This window comes from Lipotes vexillifer, unplaced genomic scaffold, assembly GCF_000442215.2.
Source record: "Lipotes vexillifer unplaced genomic scaffold, Lipotes_vexillifer_v1.1 scaffold999, whole genome shotgun sequence".
Taxonomy (NCBI): domain Eukaryota; kingdom Metazoa; phylum Chordata; class Mammalia; order Artiodactyla; family Lipotidae; genus Lipotes; species Lipotes vexillifer.
This window is the reverse complement of record NW_006774368.1, coordinates 2,038,950-2,061,483: the sequence shown is the minus strand read 5'-3', so window position 1 is coordinate 2,061,483 and position 22,534 is coordinate 2,038,950. Positions and strand designations below refer to the sequence as shown.

Sequence of the window (22,534 nt, the reverse complement as noted above, 5' to 3'; positions counted from 1 at the left end):
TAGAGACGTAATTTCATCCATTGTAGGACTCTACCACAATTTAAGCTATCTGCTCAAATTGGCATTTAGATTGGTTCTAATTTTTTGATTCCACATAATAATGCCGCAACAAACATCTAATACTGGTCTCATTATGCCCATGTATGAATTTCTCTAGGAACCTTAGAAGGATCTAGAGCCTAGCAACTAATCACAAAATACAATCATTTAAAATATTTCTGAATATTGCCAAATTTGCCTCCACAAAGCATATTTTTTCTCAAGCTTTCTGAGATTCTCCTGACCCTCTTCCACAGTCCATGCTACCTAGTCTCAGCTGCTTTTCACAGTCCTTACAAGTATTTAGTGGTTCAAAGATTCATATATACATGAGTTTCACTGAGAATGGAATTTGTTCTTGGGAGTTGTTCTTTTGGAGTTGTGCTTGTTGCTTTTATATAATTTCTGGGAAGAGAAAAGATGCTGATTTACATACATGGTTATACTGCGAGTAGAGATTTGGATTAGAATTGCTTGAAGATATAAAATGCTTGTGAGAGAAATAATACTTACTCAAGCATGAGTCTTCCCATTTATAAACACGATGTTCCTTTTTTTTGTCAAATCTTTGTGTATATGCTTAAGGAACAATTTATATTTTTCTCCATAAATGCCTTGTGCATGTTTTATTAAGTGCTTTCCTGGGACTTTGTTATTTGTTGCTATTAAAAATATGATTTTTCAATAATATTTTTTTTTTTTTTTTTTTTGTGGTACGCGGGCCTCTCACTGCTGTGGCCTCTCCCATTGCGGAGCACAGGCTCCGGACGTTCAGGCTCAGTGGCCATGGCTCATGGGCCCAGCCGCTCCGCGGCATGTGGGATCCTCCTGGACCGGGGTATGAACCGATGTCCCCTGCATCGGCAGGCGGACTCTCAACCACTGCGCCACCAGGGAAGCCCTCAATAATACTTCTAATTACATATTGCTCATACATACAAAAATTACTGATATTTGTATGTTGGTTTCATAATAGGATACCTTATTAAACTGAGGTTCTTAGTTCTGATAATTTATTTCATTTGATTTTTCTATATGAGTACATTGTCTGCAAATACAGTTTTGCTTTTTCTTGCTAACCCTCATACCTAATTCTTTTCTTATCTCACTGCACTGACTCAATTATTTCTCTATCAGGATGCTATTATTGTCATACTGGGCAAACAATTAATTGTTGGATGAAACTGCGCCATGCAGGGCAGGATGTTCAGTATCCATGCCAGCCTACCTACGCCAAACCCAACCCATTTGTCTCATCATTATTACATACAAAAATGCCACCCAGGTTTCCAAATGTCCCTAGGGGTGATGGGTCATAGCCTAGTTTAATAAGCTCTGGGTTAGGATCTTCTCTGCATTGCTAAATAATAGTGGTGATAAAGGAATCACTGTCTTTTTCTTTATTTTAAGGGTAAAGCTTCTCAAGTTTCACCTTTAGTATATGTTTATCGAAGATAACCTTTGTTAAGTTACTAAAATTCCCTTCTGATCTCAGCTTACTTAGAGTTTATAGCATGAATGCATGTTGAATGTTATCAAACAGTACTTTTCCTGCACCTACAGAAGCATTTTTCTGACATTTTCTGTTAAAATGGTAAAATGCATTGGTTAGTTTTCTGATATTGTACTAAACTTGAATTTGTACAATTAACCCATTTGGTTATGATAAGTCATCTTTTTAAAATACTACAAGAGGGCTTCCCTGGTGGCACAGTGGTTAAGAATCCACCTGCCAATGCAGGGGACACAGGTTCGAGCCCTGGTCCAGGAATATCCCACATGCCGTGGAGCAACTAAGCCCGTGTGCCACAACTACTGAGCCTGCACTCTAGAGCCTGCAAGCCACAACTACTGAGCCCACGTGCCACAACTACTGAAGCCTGTGCACCTAGAGCCCATGCTCCGCAACAAGAGAAGCCACGACAATGAGAAGCCCGCACCCTGCAACAAACTGTAGCCCCTGCTCACTGCAACTAGAGAAAGTCTGCGCACAGCAACAAAGACCCAACACAGCCATAAATAAATAAATAAATAAATAAATAAAGTGTATAATTCAATGGTGTTAATAGATAAATAAATAAATAGATAAATAAATAAATTAAATACTACAAGATTTGATTGCTGAACCTAGGGTTTCTGCTCCAGCAACTTGGGAGATGACCCTGCCCCAATAGGGCAGTGATGGTCACTGAGCAGAGAGGAAGGCCTGCCTCACACCTGGCTACGGCCCTACCTCCTCCATCTCCAGCCCTACCTCCTACCAAGTTGATAGCTGGCAGCATACCCTGAGTAAACAAATGACTTCTGTTCACATCAAATCTAGCTCTCCCACCAAAGGCACTGGTCACATGCAGACTATATAGGGACACTTGTACATAAGCCCACCCATTAAAGATCGCTGTAGGTAACAGTTTCACCTAAATCCACAGAGACAGAGAAAGTTAAGTGAAATGAAAAGACACAGGAATGCATCTCAATTGAAAGAGCAAGAAAAACACCCTGGAAAAAATAATGAAACATAAATCAACAATTTATAAGATAAAAAATTCAAAGCATTAGTAATAAGAATGCGAGCTGAATTAGGGAAAAGAATAGATGAGCAGAGTAAGAATTTTAACAAGGAACTAGAAAATATTTCTAGTCCAGTCAGAACTGAAGAATACAATAACTGACATCAAAAACACACTAGAAGGGGTACTTCCCTGGTGGCTCAGTGGTTAAGAATCTGCCTGCCAATGCAGGGGACATGGGTTCGAGCCCTGGTCTGGGAAGATCCCACATGCCGTGGAGCAACTAAGCCTGTGCGCCACAACTACTGAGCCTGTGCTCTAGAGCCCACAAGCCACAACTACTGAGCCCACGTGCCACAACTACTGAAGCCTGTGTGCCTAGAGCCTGTGCTCCACAACGAGAAGCCACTGCAATGAGAAGACTGTGCACTGCAACTAAGAGTAGCCCCCACTCACCACAACTAGAGAAAGCCCACATGCAGCAACAAAGATCCAACACAGCCAAAAATAAATAAATAAAAATTAATTAATTAATTAATTAATTTAAAAGATGATGAATAAAAGCTTGTCTTAAAAAAAACACACACTAGAAGGAATGAATAGCAACTAAGTGATAAAGAAGAATGCATACGTGATCTGGAAGATGGAATAATGGAAATCACCCAATCAGTGCAGTAAAAAGAAAAACAAACTTTAAAAAATGAGAATAGTTTAAGAGATCTCTGGGATAACATCAAGTGTACCAACATTCCCATTATAGGGTTTCAGAAGGAGAAGAGAGAGAAAGGTTGTGAAATGTATTTGAAGAAATTATGACTGAAAACTTCTGGAACCTGAAGAAGGAAGCAAATATCCAAGTACAGGAAGCAAAGACAATTCCAAACAAGATGAACCAAAACAGACCCACATCAAGATAAATCATAATGAAGTTGGTAAAAATTAAAGAGAGAATTCTGAAGGCAGCAAGAAGAAAACAAAGAGTCATTTACAAAGGAATACCCATAAGGCTATCAACTGATGTCTCTGCAGAGACTCTGCAGGCCAGAGAGAGTGACATGATATATTCAAAGTGCTAAAAGAGAAAAATCTGCAACCTAGGATACTCTATCCAGCAGGATTATCATTTAGAATTGAAGGGGAGATAAAGAACTTCTCAGACAAGCAAAAAACTAATAGAGCTCATCAATACTAAACCTACCCTAAAAGAAATGTTAGAGTCTTCTGTAAATGGAAAGAAAAGGCTATAATAAAAGGTAAGAATCTATGTGGAGGTGGAGAGTAAAAAGGTAGATATTTTGAATGGGTGTGAACTTAAATTACTACCATTTAAAACAAGTAGATGTAGTTATAGGTCATAATATAGGAATTCCATGGTAACCACAAATCAAAAACCTACAACAGATACACAAAAATGGAGAGGAAAGGAACATAAGCATACTAGTAAAGAAAATCATCAAACCACAAAGGGAGAAAAAGAAACTAAAAGAAGAAGAAAAGAACAGGAAAGACCTACAAAAACAACCAGAAAACAAAATGGCAATAAGTACATAACTATCAACAATTAATTTAAGAAAAAAAAAAGTCATGAAGAACCTAGGGGTAAGACAGGAATAAAGACACAGACCTACTAGAGAATGGACTTGAGGATATGAGGAGGGGGAAGGGTAAGCTGTGACAAAGTGAGAGAGAGGCATGGACATATATACACTACCAAACTTCCTGCTATGCGGGAAGCAGCCGCATAGCACAGGGAGATCAGCTCGGTGCTTTGTGACCGCCTGGAGGGGTGGGATAGGGAGGGTGGGAGGGAGGGAGACACAAGAGGGAAGAGATATGGGAACATATGTATATGTATAACTGATTCACTTTGTTATAAAGCAGAAACTAACACACCGTTGTAAAGCAATTATACTCCAATAAAGATGTAAAAAAAAAAAAGTCAATGAACTAAATGCGCCAATCAAAAGACATAGGGTGGTTGAATGGATAAAAACGCAACACCCATCTCTAGGCTGCTTACAAAAGATGCACTTCAGAACTAAAGACACACAGAGACAAAGTGAGAGGATGGAAAAAGATATTTCATTAAACAGAAACGACAAGAAAACAAGGGTAGCAATACTCATATCAGACAAAATATACTTTAAAACAAAGGCTATGAAGAAAGACAAAGAAGGGCATTATATAATGATAAAGAGATCAACAGAAGAGAGGATATTATACTCATTAACATATATGCACCCAGTACTGGAGCACCTAAATATATAAATCAAATATTAACAGACAAAAGGGAGAAACTGACAGTAATACAACAATAGTAGAGGACTTTAACACCCTACTTATATCTGTGGACATATCATCCAGATAGGAAATCAATAAGGCATTAGTGGTCTTAAATGATACAATAGACCATACATTGAACTTAATAGATATCTACAGGACATCTATCCAAAAACAGCAGAATACACATTCTTTTCAAGTGCATACGGAATATTCTCCAGGGTCACATACTAGGCCATAAAACAAGTCTCAACAAATCTAAGAGAATAGAAATTATATCAAGCATTTTTTCTGACCACAACAGTATGAAACTAAAAATCAATTATGGCAAGAAAAAGGGGAAAAGCACACACATGTAGAGATTAAACAACATGCTACTAAAAACCAAAGGATCGATGAAGAAATCAAAGAGAAAATCAGAAAATATCTTGACAAATGAAAATGGAAATACAACCTTCCAAAAATTTATGGGATGCAGCAAAAGCAGTTCTAGAAGGGAATTTTGTAGCAATACAGGCCTTCCTCAAGAAACAAGAAAAATCTCAAATAAACAACCTAACCTACCACCTAAAGGAATTAGAAAAAGAAGAGTGAAGCCCAAAGTCAGCAGAAGGAAGGAAATAATAAAAATCAGAGAGGAAATAAATAGAGCAAAAAAAAATTAGAAAAGATCAATGAGACCAAGAACTGGTTCTTTGAAAAGATAAACAAAATTGATAAAACTTTAGCCAGGCTAACAAGAAAAGAGAGAGAACCCAGCTAAACAAAATAAGAATCAAAAGAGGAGAAGTAACAACCAATAACACAGAGATTTACAAACTCATAACAAAGTATTACTAACAGTTATAAGCCAACTAATTGGACAACCTAGAAGAAATGGAGAAACTTCTAGAAACATACAAATTTCCAAGACTGAATGAGGAAGAAAAATATCATCTCAACAGACAGATCACTAGTAGTGAAATTGAATTTGTAATTTAAAAAACTCCTAACAAACAAAAATCCGTGACCAGTCATCTTCACAGGGGAATTTTACCAAACATATAAAGAAAAGCTAATAATATCCTTCTCTAATCTAAACACTTGAAGAGAATGAAACACTCCCAAATTCATTCTATGTGGCTACCACTGCCCTGATATCAAAACCAGACAAAGACACTGCAAAAAAAGATTACAGGCTGGGCTTCCATGGTGGCTCAGTAGTTGAGAGTCCACCTGCCGATGCAGGGGACACGGGTTCATGCCCCGGTCTGGGAAGATCCCACATGCTGCAGAGCGACTAGGCCCGTGAGCCATGGCCACTGAGCCTGCGTGTCCGGAGCCTGTGCTCCGCAACGAGAGAGGCCACAACAGTGAGAGGCCCGCGTACCACAAAAAAAAAAAAAGATTACAGGCCAATATCTTTGATGAATATAGATACAAAAATCCTCAACAAAATATTAGCAAACTGAATCCAACAATATATAAAAAGGATCACACACCATGATCAAGTGAGATTTATTTGAGGGATGCAAGGATGGTTCAGTATTTGCAAATCAATCAATGCGATACACCACAGTAACAAAAGGAAGGAGAAGAATCACACAATCATTTCAATAGATAAAGAAAAAGCATTTGACAAAATTCAAAAAATCCATTCATGATAAAAACTATCATCAACATTGGTACAGAGAGAACATATCTCAGCATAATAAAGGCCATTTATGACAAACTCACAGCTAACATCATACTAAAAGGTGAAAAGCTTTCAGTTTTTACTCTAAAATAAGAAAAAGTCAAGGATGCCCACTCTCACCACTTCTATTTAATGTAGTATTGGAAGTTCTAGTCACAGCAATCAGACAAGAAAAAAAATGCATCCAAATTTGAAGGGAAGAAGTAAAACTATCACTCTTTGTGTATGACATGATACTATATATAGAAACCCCAAAGTTGTGACATGATACTATATACAGAAGACCCAAAGTCTAATACCCAAAAAGGTAATAGAACTAAAAATGAATTCAGCAAAGTTGCAGGATACAAGATTAATATACAGAAATACTTTACTTTTGTATATACTAACAATGAACTATCAGAAAGAGAAAGCAAAACAGAAAAAAATCCCATTTAAAATCCCATCAAAAAGAGTAAAATACTAAGAATAAACTTATCCAAGGAGGTGAGAGACCTATACTCTAAAAACTACAAAACATTGATGAAGGAATTTAGAAATGATACCAAGAAATGGAAAAGTATCCTGTGTTTTGGATTGGAAGAATTAATATTGTTAAAATGTCCATACCACCTAAAGCAATCTACAGATTTAATTCAATCCCTAACAAAATACCCATGACATTTCAACAGAACTAGAATAATCCTAAAATTCATATGAAACCACAAAAGACTCCAAATTGCCAATGTAATTTGAGAAAAAAGAACAAAGCTGGATGTATCATGCTTCCTGACTTCAGACTATACTACAAAGCTACAGTAATGAAAACAGCATGGTATTGGCACAAAAACGGATATAGAGATCAATGGAACAGAATAGAGAACTCAGAAACTCATACTCCTATGATCAATTAATCTATGACAAAGGAGGCAAGAATATACAATGGAGAAAATACAGTCTCTTCAATAAATGGTACTGGGAAAACGGGACAGATACATGTAAAAGAATGAAATTAGAACATTCTCTCACAACATATACAAAATAAACTCAAAATGGACTAAAGACCTAAGTATAAGACCTGAAACCATAAAATTCCTAGAAGAAAACATAGGCAGAACACTCTGACATAAATCATAGCCATATTCTTCTGGATCTGTCTCCTGAGGCAAAGGAAACAAAAGGAAAAATAAACAAATGGGACCTAATTAAACTCAAAAGCTTTTGCACAGCAAATCATTGACAAAATGAAAAGACAACCTACTGAAAGGGAGAAAATATTTGCAAGTGATGTAACTGACAAGTGGTTAATATCAAAATATATAAACAGCTCATACAACTCAATATCTAAAAAACCAAACAACCCAATTAAAAAATGGACAAAAGAGCTGAAGAGACATTTTTCCAAATAAGACATACAGATGGCCAATAGGCACATGAAAAGATGCTCAACATCACTAATCATCAGAGAAATGTAAACCACAATTAGATGTCACCTCACACCTGTCAGAATGGCTATCACCAAAAAGTCTACAAATAACAAACACTGGGAAGGATGTAGAGAAATGGGAACCCTTGTACACTGCTGGTAGAAATTAAAATTGATGCAGCCACTATGGAAAACAGGAGGTTCCTCAAAAAACTAAAAATAGAACTACCATATGATGCAGCAATTCCACTCCTGGGTATATATCCCCTCCCCCCAAAAAAAGACCCAAAAACACTAACTTGAAAAGATACATGCACCCCAATGTTCATAGCAGCATTACTTACAGTAACCAAGAAATGGAAGCAACCCAAGAATCCATCAACAGGTGAATGGATTAAGAAGATGTGGTGTATATATACAACGGAATTTACTCAGCCATAAAAAAGGAATAAATTTCTGCCATTTGCAACAATGTAGATGGACCTAGAGCATATTATCCTCAGTGAAATAAGCCAGACAGAGAAAGACATAGGGTATGTTATCACTTACATGTGGAATCTAAAAAATAAAACAAAGGAGCATATATAACAAAACAGAAACAACCTCACAGATATAGAAAACAAACTAGTGGATACCAATGAGGAGAGGGAAGGGGTGGGAGGACGAGACAGGGGTACGGGATTAAGAGATACAAACTACTATGTATAAAATAGATAAGCAATGATGATATATTATACAGCACATGGACATACAGCCATTATTTTGTAATAACTTTAAATGGAGTATAATCTATTAAAAAATCACTATGCTGTATACCTGAAACTAATATAATCTTAGTTTTTAAATGTAGGGCAATAGTGATGCATAGTGTTCTCTTATAGTCCCTAAATCGTTTAGTCTATAGTATGTCCCTCTTCCAATTCTAATACTCTTTATTTGCAACTTCTGTCTTTGGTCTTGATGTTTCCCACAAGAAGTTTCAGTATATTATTAATCTTTATCCAAAAAATTTATGATCGTAATGACCAATTCTTTTGCCTTTTTAAGGTTTCTTATTGGTTTCTGATTTAAAATTTATTATTTACTTAACTTGTGAAGATTAAATAAGTTAAAAACATAAAGCACTTGGAACAGTTCTTGGCACATAGCACTCGATTTTTTTCTTAGTGCTTTCAGTGTCAACCTTTTACTGTGTCATTATTTTTCACTTATTTTTATGCAAACATTCTACTAATGTATGATATATACACAGAAAGGCACACAAAGGAACATCCCAAATAACAAGCACTCAGATCAAGGAACAGAATTTACCAGAACCCTAGATTGCCCATCATACTCCCTCCCAGTCTCTACTTGCCTCAAGGATAGCCACCAGCCTGATTCCTAACATATTAATTTAGTTCTGATAGGTTTTGAGCTTTATATAAATGAAATCAAAATGTAGGTATTCTTTAGTGTCTTACTTCTTTTGCTCAGCAATATCTATGTGAGATTCACCCATGTGGTTATGTGTAGCTGTACTTTCATTCTCGTTACTATATACTATTTCCCTGTGTGAACATACTACAGGTTATTCATCCATTCTATGGTTGATGGGCATCTGGGTTGTTTTCAGTTCAGAGTTACTATGAATAGTGCTGCTATGAACATTCTTGCACTTGTCTCTTGGTGAAAGTCATATATGCATTTCTTACCGTAGAGCTAAGTACTCACTTTTCTTGGGTATATAGTGAGGGATGACGTTCCTGGGTTGTAGGTGTTGTGTCAGCTTTAGAAGATACTACCAGTTTCCAAAGAATGGTTGCAATATATACGTGCAGTATATGAAATTCTCTTTGCTTCAAATCCTTATCATCACTTAGTAATATCAATCTTTTTAACATTAGCTATTCTGGTATATCTGTAGTATCAAACTGAGATTTTAATTTGCATTTCCCTGATGACTAATCAGGTTGAACACTGTTTCATATGTTGATTGGCCATTTGAAAACCCGTTTTATCAAGTGACTGCTCACATCATTTGCTAACTTTTCTATTGGGTCGTCTTTTTCTTGTTGTAGGATTTCTTTATGTGTTCTAGATATGAGTCTTCTGTCATATGTAGGTATTGCAAATATCTTCTCCCAATATGTGGCTTGACTTTTCACTATCTTAATGTATTTTGGTGAACAGAGGTTCTTAATTTTAATGTGATCTAATTTCTTAATTTTCCCTTTATGGTTAGCATTTTTTGTTCTATTTAATAAAATTTGTGCCTACTCAAGATCATGAAAATATTCTCTTATGTTTCCTTCTAAATTTTTTTTCCACCTTTCACATTTAGACATCTGGGATTGGTTCAGTTTATGGTGTGAACTAGGAATCGAGTCACTGTTTTCAAGATGACTATCTAATTGACTCAGCACTATTTATTAAAAAGATCATTTTTTTTCTAGTGTACTGTAGTATCATCTTTGTCTTAAGTCAGATGATATCTACTTGTGGGTTAATTTCTGGACTCCCTATTCTGTTACAATGATCTATTTGTGTACCTTTGAGAATATACCACACTGTGTAATTACTGCAGCTTTAAAGTAAGTCTTTGTATCTCATAGTGTATACTGTTCTGTTTCTTCACATTTGCCTTGGCTACTTTTGACCCTTTCACATTTCCATATTAATTTTAGAATCAGGTTATCAATTTACACACACACACACACACACACACACACACACACACACGTTGGGTTTGTTTGTTTGTTTTTCCCAGTACTGCCTGGAGGTAGAAATCAGAATCAAAGTTCACTTTTGCACATGGATATCTAACTGTTTCATCAACATTTATTGAAAAGACCTCCTTTTTCCCACTGAATATAGTGGCATCTTTCTCATAAATCAAATGACTATAAATGTGGAGTGAGAAATCTGCCAGTTCAAAGGAGCCCAGAACCATAATTATTTCCCTGAAATGCTACAGCCAAGTTTATTTCCACATTCAGTTTCTTAATGCATAATCAGATCTACAGCAGGTGTCGCCATGCCTTACCACATGCAAAGTCTTTTATGTGAAATACATTGATCATCTTGTTCAAATCACCTAAATCCTAACTTTTGATAGCTTAATCTGAAAGAGGAGCATTAAAAAATCTTCCACTGTGAATAGGAATTTGTCCATTTCTCCTTGTGATTCAATCAGTTTTGCTTTATATTTTGAGTCTATGCAGAGTAAATTCAAATTCATAACAGATATAACTTCTGGTGGGTTTTTCCTTTTATAACTATTTCATGTTCTTCATTATCCCTTTTACTGTTTTCTGATTAACTTTGGTCTAATATTAACATTGTTACACCAGCTTTCTTTGGGTCAGCTTTCAGTATATTTTCCACTCCTTTATTTTCAAAGTTATAATGCTATTTTATAAATAGCAAGCTGTTTTTTCTGGGTTTTAATGAATTCAATCCCAGAATTTTTTAATAGGCAAGTTTAAGTCACTTTTATTATATATATATATATATATATTTTTTTTTTTTTCTTGCGGTATGCGGGCCTCTCACTGCTGTGGCCTCTCCCATTGTGGAGCACAGGCTCCGGACGCGCAGGCTCACCGGTCATGGCTCACGGGCCCAGCCACTCCGCGGCTCCCTACACTTTACTATGCATTTTCTATTTATCATGTTTTTTCTTTGCGTTTTTCCCCCATTTCTACTGTTATTTCCTCTTTTTCCCCTTTACCAATTGTGAAATGATATATTTCTTCTCTTTTTTCCAGAGGTTACACATAAATTTTTTAACCTAGAAATTTCCACTCATAGTTTTCTAATAAAGTCTAAAGCTAATTAGTATTACTCTCTCTCCAAAAGAAAATAGAATTTTCGCATGCTTTATTCTTATTTCTTCTTAACTCCAGTACTCAATGTGGTTCTTAAACCAGGAGTAGCAGCAGCATCTGAGAGCTTGGTAGAAATGCAAATTCTCCACCCTTTCTCAGACCTAGTAAATCAGAATCTCTGGGATGGGGCCAGGAATCAGTGTTTTAACAAGCTCACCAGATGATTCTTATTCATGCAAAAGTCTGAAAAGGACTGATCTAGAGCAGAAGTCATCAAACTTTCTCTGTGAAAGGCCAGTGAGTAAATATATGAGGCTTTGTGGGCCGCACAGTCTCTTAGTTACTCAATTCTGCATGGCAGTGCAAAAGCAGGCAAGGACACTACGTAACAAATAAGTTTGGCTGTATTCCAATAAAACCTTTTTAGGGTCACTGGAATTTTAATTTCATATCATTTTCACATGTCACAAAATAGTACAAATAATTTCCACATGTCACAAAATAGGTTTTTTTCATCCATTTTTAAATGTAAAAATCCTTAACTTGCAGGCCATATAAAAAAAGGCAATAGGCCAAACTGGACTATGGACCATAGTTTGCTAATCCTGATCTAGAGTTTTAGTACTTGCTTCATTCTTTTTTTTTTTTTTTTAAGTATCATTTGTAAAAACTCAACACTTTAAATTTTTAATTACATATTTTTCTCTTTTTTTGCTCATCATATTCTTAAACACTGCTTCTTCCTTTTGGGCTTATTTTTCTTCTTGTTGAAGTATGTCCTTCTGTTCTTCCTTTTCAGATTAATAGCTAACATGTATAGAATGCTTATTTACATACTAAGCACTGGTCTAAGCACATTACATAAATGAATTTAAATTAATCTTTACAATATCCTATGAGATAGACCTATGAAACGTCCTATCCTGTGAAAGTGTCCTTATTTCACCTTCACTGAATAACAGTTTGGCTGGTATAAGAATTCTAGATTTGGAATTATTTTCCCACAGCACTTTAAAGATAATGCTACAAAATGCCCACCTGGAGTACTCCTGCTCTTAGAGGGCCTGGAATTCCATGCATAAATTGCCCCAAGCCCACTTCCAAAACCTACATGGGCCTCTTCCCAGGATTCAGACTCCTGAGGGCAGACTATATGCTGCTGTTTGTTCACCCTTAAGCCCAAGGCATAGCCAAGTGGCAGCTGTTTGCAAGGATGTGTAAACAGAAAATGGAGAAGCAAGGTGGGGCAATCATATACATGCATGACAGGCCCCTTGTGATGTTGAACAGAGCCAGAGAAAAGGGCAGGCCACTAGGCAGCCTCTCCCATTGCTGCCACATTCCAGCATGCAATCCCAAAGAGTCGAAGAATTTTAAATGTACATTTGTCCTTTCAACTTTTTAGAAAGATTTATTTGTGAAAAATATAGAATGTATTTTATCTAACAGATAGTGGCTTGATTTATAATTTTTAAACATCTATGCATATATCAATAGTATATGGGCCTCTATCTGAACCTCTGCCCAGGGCCTCACCAATGAGGAGGTAGGCCTAACTCATAGGGGTTTTTATTGACACTTCAACCCCAGAGCTGCCAGTGGCAGGGCTCCAGATTAGGCCTTTTACCAAGTGAAGCACTTCTGAGCCCCTGCCCAGATTTCTTGTTTTAGATGTCCTGGTTCTGGTCCTCCTGCAGCTCAATGCTAAGCCCTTGTCACACCAAGAGGTAAAGCCCAAGGCCCCAGATAGGAGCACTTGGCTTAGACTGGCAGGCACTGGGCTTCAATCCTATCTGTGGGCAGGAGAAAAGTTTCTGTCTCCTTTAATTTAAGCAGGTAACTCAGACCTTCTCCCCACCATTCAGAGTCCCTGCTTACCATCACAGGTTCCCAGCTATTTCTTTCTTTTAGGAAGAAGTCTCCACTTCTAGACTATAGAAATTTTCTTCCTTTCTTTTAAGTGTGGTTATTAATCTTTATAATATGTCTTTTATGTGCTCAGAGCAGAGGGAAAGATTTCAGCATACTTTTAACCTGTCATCTAGGCCTGAAATTAGAGCCTCTGGTTTAAAGTGTGGGTGTCAAGAATGCTTAATCTGGATTCATAAATTGGGCCAGGAAACAAGAATCAAAACTAGAACTCAGATATGAACATCTTCTTTGCCTGTGACGCAGAATTGATCACAGCAATTAATTACATTGGGGAAACAAAAGTAATCTCATTTTAATAAAAATCATTACAGTGTACCAACTATCTCCATGACCTTCTCAGTTTCCCAGCCACAATCAAGTGAGTTCAATAAGCTAATGCCTAATAGTTTCTAAAGGTCCCTTCTCTTATTAATTTTTACAGTTTCACATAATAAGGGCCTAGACCGGAGTGAATTTCTATACTCTGAGAGTGAATTTCTGAGCCTGGAAGATATTAGCATTTCAGAGATAATATCAAAAGAAATCATCCAAATCATCAAATAAAGTATATGAGAGCCTTGATAAATTGCAAGATATTTTAGCAAAGAAAGATAATATTATTACATATGTTGGAATAGGCATTCAGTATTATACACTCAAGAAAGGTTTATGTGTAAAGAAGGAGTATGAATGCCTCAGTGAAAAAGAACTGATTCACTGTGAGAAACAGTGAGAAGAGGGAGGGGAGTTGTCAGCAAAGTAACCACAAAATTAAGCCGAAATATAAATTCAGCTTCAGGGGAAAAGGACAATAAGCCTCCTTACAGTGAAAAGGGCGTAAATACCTTTGAACAAATTTATCAGAAAATGTGTGAGTCTATGAAGTAGCTCTACTGAGCAAGACACTTTAAATAGCAATACTTTAAACCACAGTTGCCTCTATGTGTGTCATTTCCAAGAACTCAGTATCACGTGTGGTTATCAGGACTGTCATCTGCAAATATTCAAAAGAATTACCAACTCACCCCATGAGAGAGTAGCCAGGGTCAGCAGTTCAGGGATGGAATCCTGACATACTATGTATTCTGGAGAATACGGGTCTGTTTGAACTTCGGCATCGCGATAATCAGTCTGAGTGCCCACAGTATACTTTGAAGGAATGGGGAGGTACTTAGTGGAAGGAGGAGGAAAAGTATATGGCTCTGCCCTAAAAGAGAAAATCATTTTAAAAATTAAAACCTGATACAATCACTTTATACCTATCAATAGGTTTTGAAACATATATGATAAAGAGTTAAACAGTCTTTCTATATAAAATGCCCTTGTGAATCAATAAGACAGTTAAATAGCCCCAGAGAAATGGGTAAAGGACAGTCCAGAAAACAAAAAGTAAAACTTCTAACAATCATATGAAAAGATAATGAACATAACTAGTAATCTAAGAAAAGTAAATTAAAACAGCAAGATGCTATTTTATTATATAACATAAGCAATGATTTAAAAGTGTGAAAGTACCTAGCATCAATGAAGCTGTGAAGAAACAGACATTCTCATAAACTGCTGATGGAAATACAAATAGGTACAACCTAACTAACTGGTAACTTATCAATATATATCAAACCCTTAAGATAACCTTTTACCCCAGCAATTGTACTCCTAGGAATTTATTGTAGGAAATAATTCAATGAGTGTGCAAAGATATATGCAGGGGCTTCCCTGGTGGCGCAGTCGTTGGGAGTCTGCCTGCTAGTGCAGGGGACACGGGTTCGAGCCCTGGTCTGGGAGGATCCCACATGCCGCGGAGCGACTGGGCCCGTGAGCCACAACTGCTGAGCCTGCGCGTCTGAAGCCTGTGCTCCGCAACAAGAGAGGCCGCGATGGTGAGAGGCCCGCGCACGGCGATGAAGAGTGGCCCCCGCTTGCCACAACTAGAGAAAGCCCTTGCACAGAAACGAAGACCCAACACAGCCAAATAAATAAATAAATAAACAAATGTGGGGTTTAAAAAAATAAGAATAATTTAAAATTAATACAATCATAAACAGCATGTAAGTCAAATAGTAAAGCATAATTAAAATTAGAAAAATATTAAAAAAAAAAGATATATGCAGACATGTTTATAAAGTCTCATAGGAGTAAAAAACTTTTTTTAATGGACAATTTTATTTTTAAAACATGGTTATTATACCTGGAGTCATTAGGCATCAACCTTGGACCCATTATTTTCACCCTTGTTTTTTTCATTCTATTTTTAAATACAAAAAAACTTTTTAATTCACTTAAATATATGCGCACCCTTACACATAATTTCTTAAACAATAAGTATGACAGCACATATGGTTTAATGTTTTAGTGCAGTGCTTTCTTGTGCTTTTGAGTTTGCATCCCTCAATCCTTTTTCTTCCTTATCCACTTGTAGCAGTACCTTCTCTATATACCCAGTATCTAGGGTATGTATCTCAGTTGTATCCTTGAATTATATCTTCCATATTTTTTGCACACTTATTTTCTACACTGACACAAATATACACAAATATAGTGTTATTTTATCATTTGACTAATATAAAATCATACTATAAATACGTTTTTGTGTCTTGCTTTTTTGACTAAACAACACTCCATAGAAACCCTTCCCAATCTACTCATGTGACTCTTTTAAAAAAAATTACAAACTTAATCACCATCAGTAGAAAAACTGTTTTTTAAAAAATGGCACATCTATAATGGAATTTATCCAGCTATTAAAAGTTACAATGTAATCTATATTTATGAATGAACAAAAATGTCTATGATCCAAAGTAAAGTAGAAAAAACAACACTATAAAGCAGTATGTACATTAGGAATACATTTTTATGTTTTTAAAGACTGTTATTAGGCACATAAAAATGCCTAGATGGATACACAATAATAAAAGCAATTATTTCTGGATAGTAGGGTAACAGAATTTTTTTCATGTTTATAGTCTTCTGAATTTTCTAACTTTTTTTAACCTGTATATATATTACTTATAAAATAAGAAAAAATATATATAACCATTTCCATTTAAAATATATCATTTTGAAGAATTGGTTATATTACACAAACAATAAATAATGGGAAAAGAGAGAGAGATTTCCATTATGAAAAAGTCAAAGGCAAGGGGAGGTGCTTATACATGAGCACAGCATGTACAGCTTAACTCAAGGAAAAATGCATTTCAAGCCAATTAGAAAGAAGTGTCTATTTGGCATTTCAACCTGTGATGGAACAGTACTTTAAATTGTTTTTAATGCTGAATTCTAACAGGCATTGAAATCATTTTTCAGCAGTTGCTATTAATTTCTAACACATGTAGACAATATAAGTACGTACATATAGTTTCTTAAGTTTTCAGCAGAAAGTATGCTACTATAAAAATTCTACTTGAGGAAATAACTTCAAATTATCTTTATCATCACAGATCATATGAATATTATAACACTGTAAGCTTGAATCAAGAGAATAAATTATTGTTTTCTAAATTAAATAATTTCACATTTGACCCATCTGATCAAATGTTCTAGGATTATGGTAAAGCCTGAGGAATCCTGACTAAGCTTTCTGCTGACTTGGGACCCTTCTAGGTGGGTCTGAGGATAGGATGCAAAGGAGGAATGCTACTTTGACAAAAGTCCTATGTAACTTAATAGTACAGTTTCTTTCCCAACCAACTTGTTATTTTTCTCCAACCTATTCTTTTTCTCTCCATTTCAGTTGGTTTTAGAGGAGAGTAAAATGTGAATAAGAAAGAGCAGAAATCTCTTTCCCACCTCTGCCCAACCTCGATCGGGACCCAATGCCAGAAAGACTCCATATCTGCTTCCTACTTGGCTTGAGCCCTGCCTTGTCCTGGATCCCATCCTCAGCCTTACTTAGTCTGGCTTTGGTATCTTTACAGCAGCCACTGCTGCTCTATTCCCTCCATCCAGGCCCCTCCTCCTCTACTAAGGGCCACTGCCAAGAACATGTACTGTCTGCCACATCTACAGTCTTCTAGATTTTCCCTTCCAGCCCCAACTGAACTGCATACAAAGAGGAGCTTCACAAAGCTAGCAAATCTTGTTTTGTTATTATGAACTCTATTGACTGTCTGCATTTTTTAAAGGCAATTTTTTAGAGCAATCTTAGGTTCATAGCAAAATTGAGAAGAAGGTACAGAAACTTCCCATATACCCCCTGCCCCACACACGCATAGCCGAACACATTATCAACATGACTCACCAGAGTGGTAGCTTTGTTACAATTGATGAACCTCCATTGACACTTCACAGTCACCCAAAGTCCACAGTTTACATTAAGGTTCACTCTTGGTGTTGTACATTATATGGGTATGGACAAATCCTTATATGTCTATGTATACATATATAATAACGTGTATCCATCATTATAGTAACATACAGAGTATTTCCCCTACCCTTAAAATCCTCTGTGCTCCTATTCATCCTTTCCGCATTCCCCCCAACCCCCTGGCAACCAATGATCATTTTATAATCTCCATAGTTCTGCCTTCTCCAGAATGTCATATAGCTGGAATCATATAGTATGTAACCTTTTCAGACTGGCTTCCTTCTCTTAACTATATGCATTTAAGATTCTTCCATGTCTTTTCATGACTTGATAAGCTCATTTTTTTTTTAGTGCTGAATAATATTATATTGTCTCAATGTACCATAGTTTATTTATCCATTCACCTACTGAAGGACATCTTGGTTACTTCCAAGTTTTGGCAATTATGAATAAAACCACTATAAACATCTGTGAGCAAGTTCTTCTGTAGAGATAAGTTTTCAACCTCTTTGGGTAAATACCAAGGAGCAGGATTGCCAAATCATATGGTAAGAGTATGTTTAGTCTTGTAAGAAACTGCCAAACTGTCTTCTGAAGTGGCTATAGCATTCTGCATTCCCACCAAAAATGAAAGGTCCTGCTGCTCCACATTTGGTGGTGTTAGTGTTCCAGATTTTGTCCATACTAACAAGTGTATAGCAGTATTTCATTTTAATTTGCATTTCCCTGATGACATCATGTGGAGCATCTTTTCATATCCTTATTTGCCATCAGTATATCTTCTTTGGTGAGGTATTTGTTAAGGTCTTTGACCTTTATTAAAATCAGGTTTTTTGTTTTCTTACTGTTGAGTTTCAGACTTCTTTGATTATTTTGGATAACAGTCCTTTATCAGGTATGCCCTTTGCAAATATTTTCTCCTAGTCTGTGACTTGTCTTCTCATTCTACTGACATTGTCTTCTGTAGAGCAGAAGTTTTAAATTTCAATGAAGTCCAGATTTTCCATTATTTCTTTAATGGATCATGACTTTGGTGTTGTATCTAAAAAGTCATCACCATACCCAAGATCATCTAGGTTTTTTTCCTATGTAATCTTTTAAGAGTTTTATATTTTTGTATTCTACATTTAAGTCTGTGATCATTTTGAGGGTGTAAGGTTTGTGCCTAAATTCATTTTTTTGCATGTAGATGTCCAGTTGTTCCAGCATCATTTGTTTAAAAAGACTGTCCTTTCTCCATTGTATTGTCTGTCCTTTCTGTCAAAGATTAGTTGATTATATTTATGTGGGTCTATTTCTGGGCTCTCTATTCTATTTCATTCATCTATTTGTCTATTCTTTCCATAATACCACACTTTCATGATTATAAAAGTTTTACAGTAGGTCTTGAAGTCAGGTCGTGTCAGTCCTCCAACTTTGTTCTTCTCCTTCAATATTGTGCTGCTTATTCTGAGTTTTCTGCCTCTTCATATAAGCTTTAGAATCACTTTGGCAATATCCACAAAACAACTTTCAGGGATTTTGACTGAGATTACATGGACTCTAAATCAAATTGGGAAGAACTGACATATTGACACTATTGAGTCTTCCTATCCACAAACATGGAATATTTCTCCATTTATTTAGTTGTTTGATTTCTTTCATCAAAGTTTTGTAGTTTTCCTCAAATAGATCTTGTGTATATTTTATTAAATTTATATTTAAGTATTTCATTTGTTGATGCTAATGTAAATGGCACTGTGTTTTATATTTCAAATTCCACTTGTTCTATATAGGTATATAGGAAAGCAGCTGACCTTTGTATACTAACCTTATATCCTACAACCTTGCTATAATCACTTATTAGGTCCAGGAGAGGTTTTCTTTTTTTTTTCAGTAATTTCTTTTATATTTTCTACATAGATGAATATGTCGCCTGCTAAAAGACAGTTTTATTTCTTCCTTTCCAAACTGTATACCTTTTTTATTTCTTTTTTTTTTTTTTTTTTTTTTTTTTTTGTGGTACGCGGGCCTCTCACTGTTGTGGCCTCTCCTGTTGTGGAACACAGGCTCCGGACGCGCTGGCTCAGCGGCCATGGCTCATGGGCCCAGCCGCTCCGCGGCATGTGGGATCTTCCCGGACCTGAGCACGAACCTGAGTCCCCTGCATCGGCAGGTGGACTCTCAACCACTGCGCCACCAGGGAAGCCAAACTGTATACCTTTTATTTCTTCTTCTTGTCTTATTGAATTAGCTAGGACTTCCAGTATGATGTTGAAAGGGAGTGACGAGAGGGGACATCTTTGCCTTTTTCCTGATCTAGGTGGAAAAGCTTTGAGTTTCTCACCATTAAGTATGATGTAAGTTTTTGGTACACATTCTTTATAAAGTTGAGGACATTCCTCTCTAATCCAAGTTAACTGAGAGTTTTAATCATGAATGAGTATTGGATATTGTCAAATACTTTTTCTGCCCTCTAGTAATATGATCATGTGATTTTTCTTTTTCAGCCTGTTGATGTGATGCATAATATTAACTGATTTTCAAATGCAGAATCAGCCTTGCATACCTGGGATAAATCCCACTTGGTTGTGGTATATAACTCTTTTTATACATTGTTGGGTTTGATTTGCTAATATTTTGTTGAGGATTTTCATGCCTACATTCATGAAAGATGTTGGTTTGTAGTTTTCTTTTAATGTCTTTGCCTGGTTTTGGTATTAGAGTAATGCTGGCCTTAAAGAATGAGTTAGCTTCTATTATCTGAAAGAGACTGCAGAGAATGGTATAACTTCTTCCTTAAATGTTTGGTGGAATTCACCAGCAGACCCATCTGGGCCTGGTGTTTTATGTTTTAGAGAGTTATTAATTACTGATTCAAAAATTTGTTCATAATAATATAGGCCTTTTCAGATTTTCTGTTTCTTCTTGTGAGTTTTGGCAAATTGCCTTTCAAGTAATTAGTCCTTTTCATCTAGAATATCAAATTTGTAGGCATAGAGTTATTCACAATATTCCTTAATTATCTTTTTAATGCCATGGGATTTGCAGTGATCCTTTTTCATTTCTGAAAAGGGGATCCTTTTTCATATCTGATATTAATAGTTTGTGTCCTCTTTTTTTTTCTTAGTTAGCCTCGCTTGAGGCTTATCAGTTTTAGTGATCTTTTCAAAGAACTTTGTGGTTTCACTTATTTTCTCTATCAATTTCCTTGATCAATTCTGCTGATTTATGGGACTTCCCTGGTGGCACAGTGGTTGAGAATCCACCTCCCAGTGCAGGGGATGTAGGTCCAATCCCTGGTCAGGGAACTAGATCCCACATGCATGCCGCAACTAAGAGTTCGCATGCCACAACTAAGGACCCTGCAAGAAGCAACTAAGGAGCACACATGCCACAACTAAAGGAGCCCATGAGCTGCAACTAAGGATCCCACAAGCTGCAATTAAGACCCAGCACAACCAAAATAAATAAATAAATATTTTTTAAAAAGTACATGGTGTATACTCTCCATACACTTGAAAAAAAAATTCCATTGATTTATGCTCTAATTCTTATTACTGCTTTTCTTCTGCTTGCTTTGGATATAATTTGCTCTTCCTTTTCTAGTTTCTCAAGGTGGAAGCTTAGATGATTGATTTAGATCTTTCTTCTTTTCTAATACATGCATTCAATGCTATAAATTTCCCACTAAGCACTGTTTCCATTGCATTGCACAAATTTTTATAATTTGTATTGTCATTTTCAATTAGTTTAAAATATTTTAAAATTTCCCATGATATATCTTTTTTGATCTATATGTTATTTAGAAATACATTAATATCCATATATTTGGGGATTTTCAGTTCTCTCTCTATTCTTAATTACCACTATGGTCTGAGAGCAGACACTGTATTATTTCTATGCTTTTACATTTATTAAAGTGTGTTTTATGGCCCAGAATGTGGCTATCTTGGTGAATGTTTCATGTGAACTTGAGAAGAATGTGCATTCTGCTGTTGTTGAATAAGTAGTCTATAGATACCAATTATATACAACTGATTAATGGTATTGTTAAGTTCAACTAGGGCCTTACTGATTTTCTGTCTGCTAGATGTATCCATTTCCAACAGGAGGTGATAGTGGATTCATCTACTTCTCTTTGTAATTCTATTACTTTTTGCCACATGTAGTTTCACACTCTGTCATCAGGCACATATACATTAAGGATTATTATGTCTTCTTGGAGAACTGACCTCTGTGTCATTATGTAATGCCTCTCTTTATCCCTGATAATTTCCCTTGCTTTGAAGTCTGCTCTGTCTGAAATTATTATAGCTATTGTTGCTTTCTTTCAGTGTTAGCATGCTATAGTTTTCTCTATCCATTTACTTTTGTTCTTTTTTTTTTACATTTTTAATTGAAGTGTAGTTGATGTGTAATAGTATATGTTACAGGTGTACTATACAGTATTTCACAATTTTTAAAGGTTATACTCCATTTATAGTTATTATAAAATATTGGCTATATTCCCTGTGTTGTACAATATATACTTGTAGCTTATTTCATACATAATGGTTTATACCTCTTAATCCCCTATTCCTATATTGCCCCTCCCCCTTTCCTTCTCCCCACTGGTAA

General features: G+C 36.0%; 1 protein-coding gene across 1 annotated transcript in view; it reads right to left on the bottom strand.

Moving 5' to 3' along the window:
- CFAP91 (cilia and flagella associated protein 91) overlaps window positions 1-22,534 on the bottom strand; it is a 108,695-nt gene that overhangs the window by 63,189 nt on the left and 22,972 nt on the right. The window contains exon 6 of the mRNA XM_007449144.1: window positions 14,655-14,836. Within this exon, the coding sequence (XP_007449206.1) occupies window positions 14,655-14,836 (182 nt within the window). The remainder of the gene's footprint in view (window positions 1-14,654; window positions 14,837-22,534) is intronic.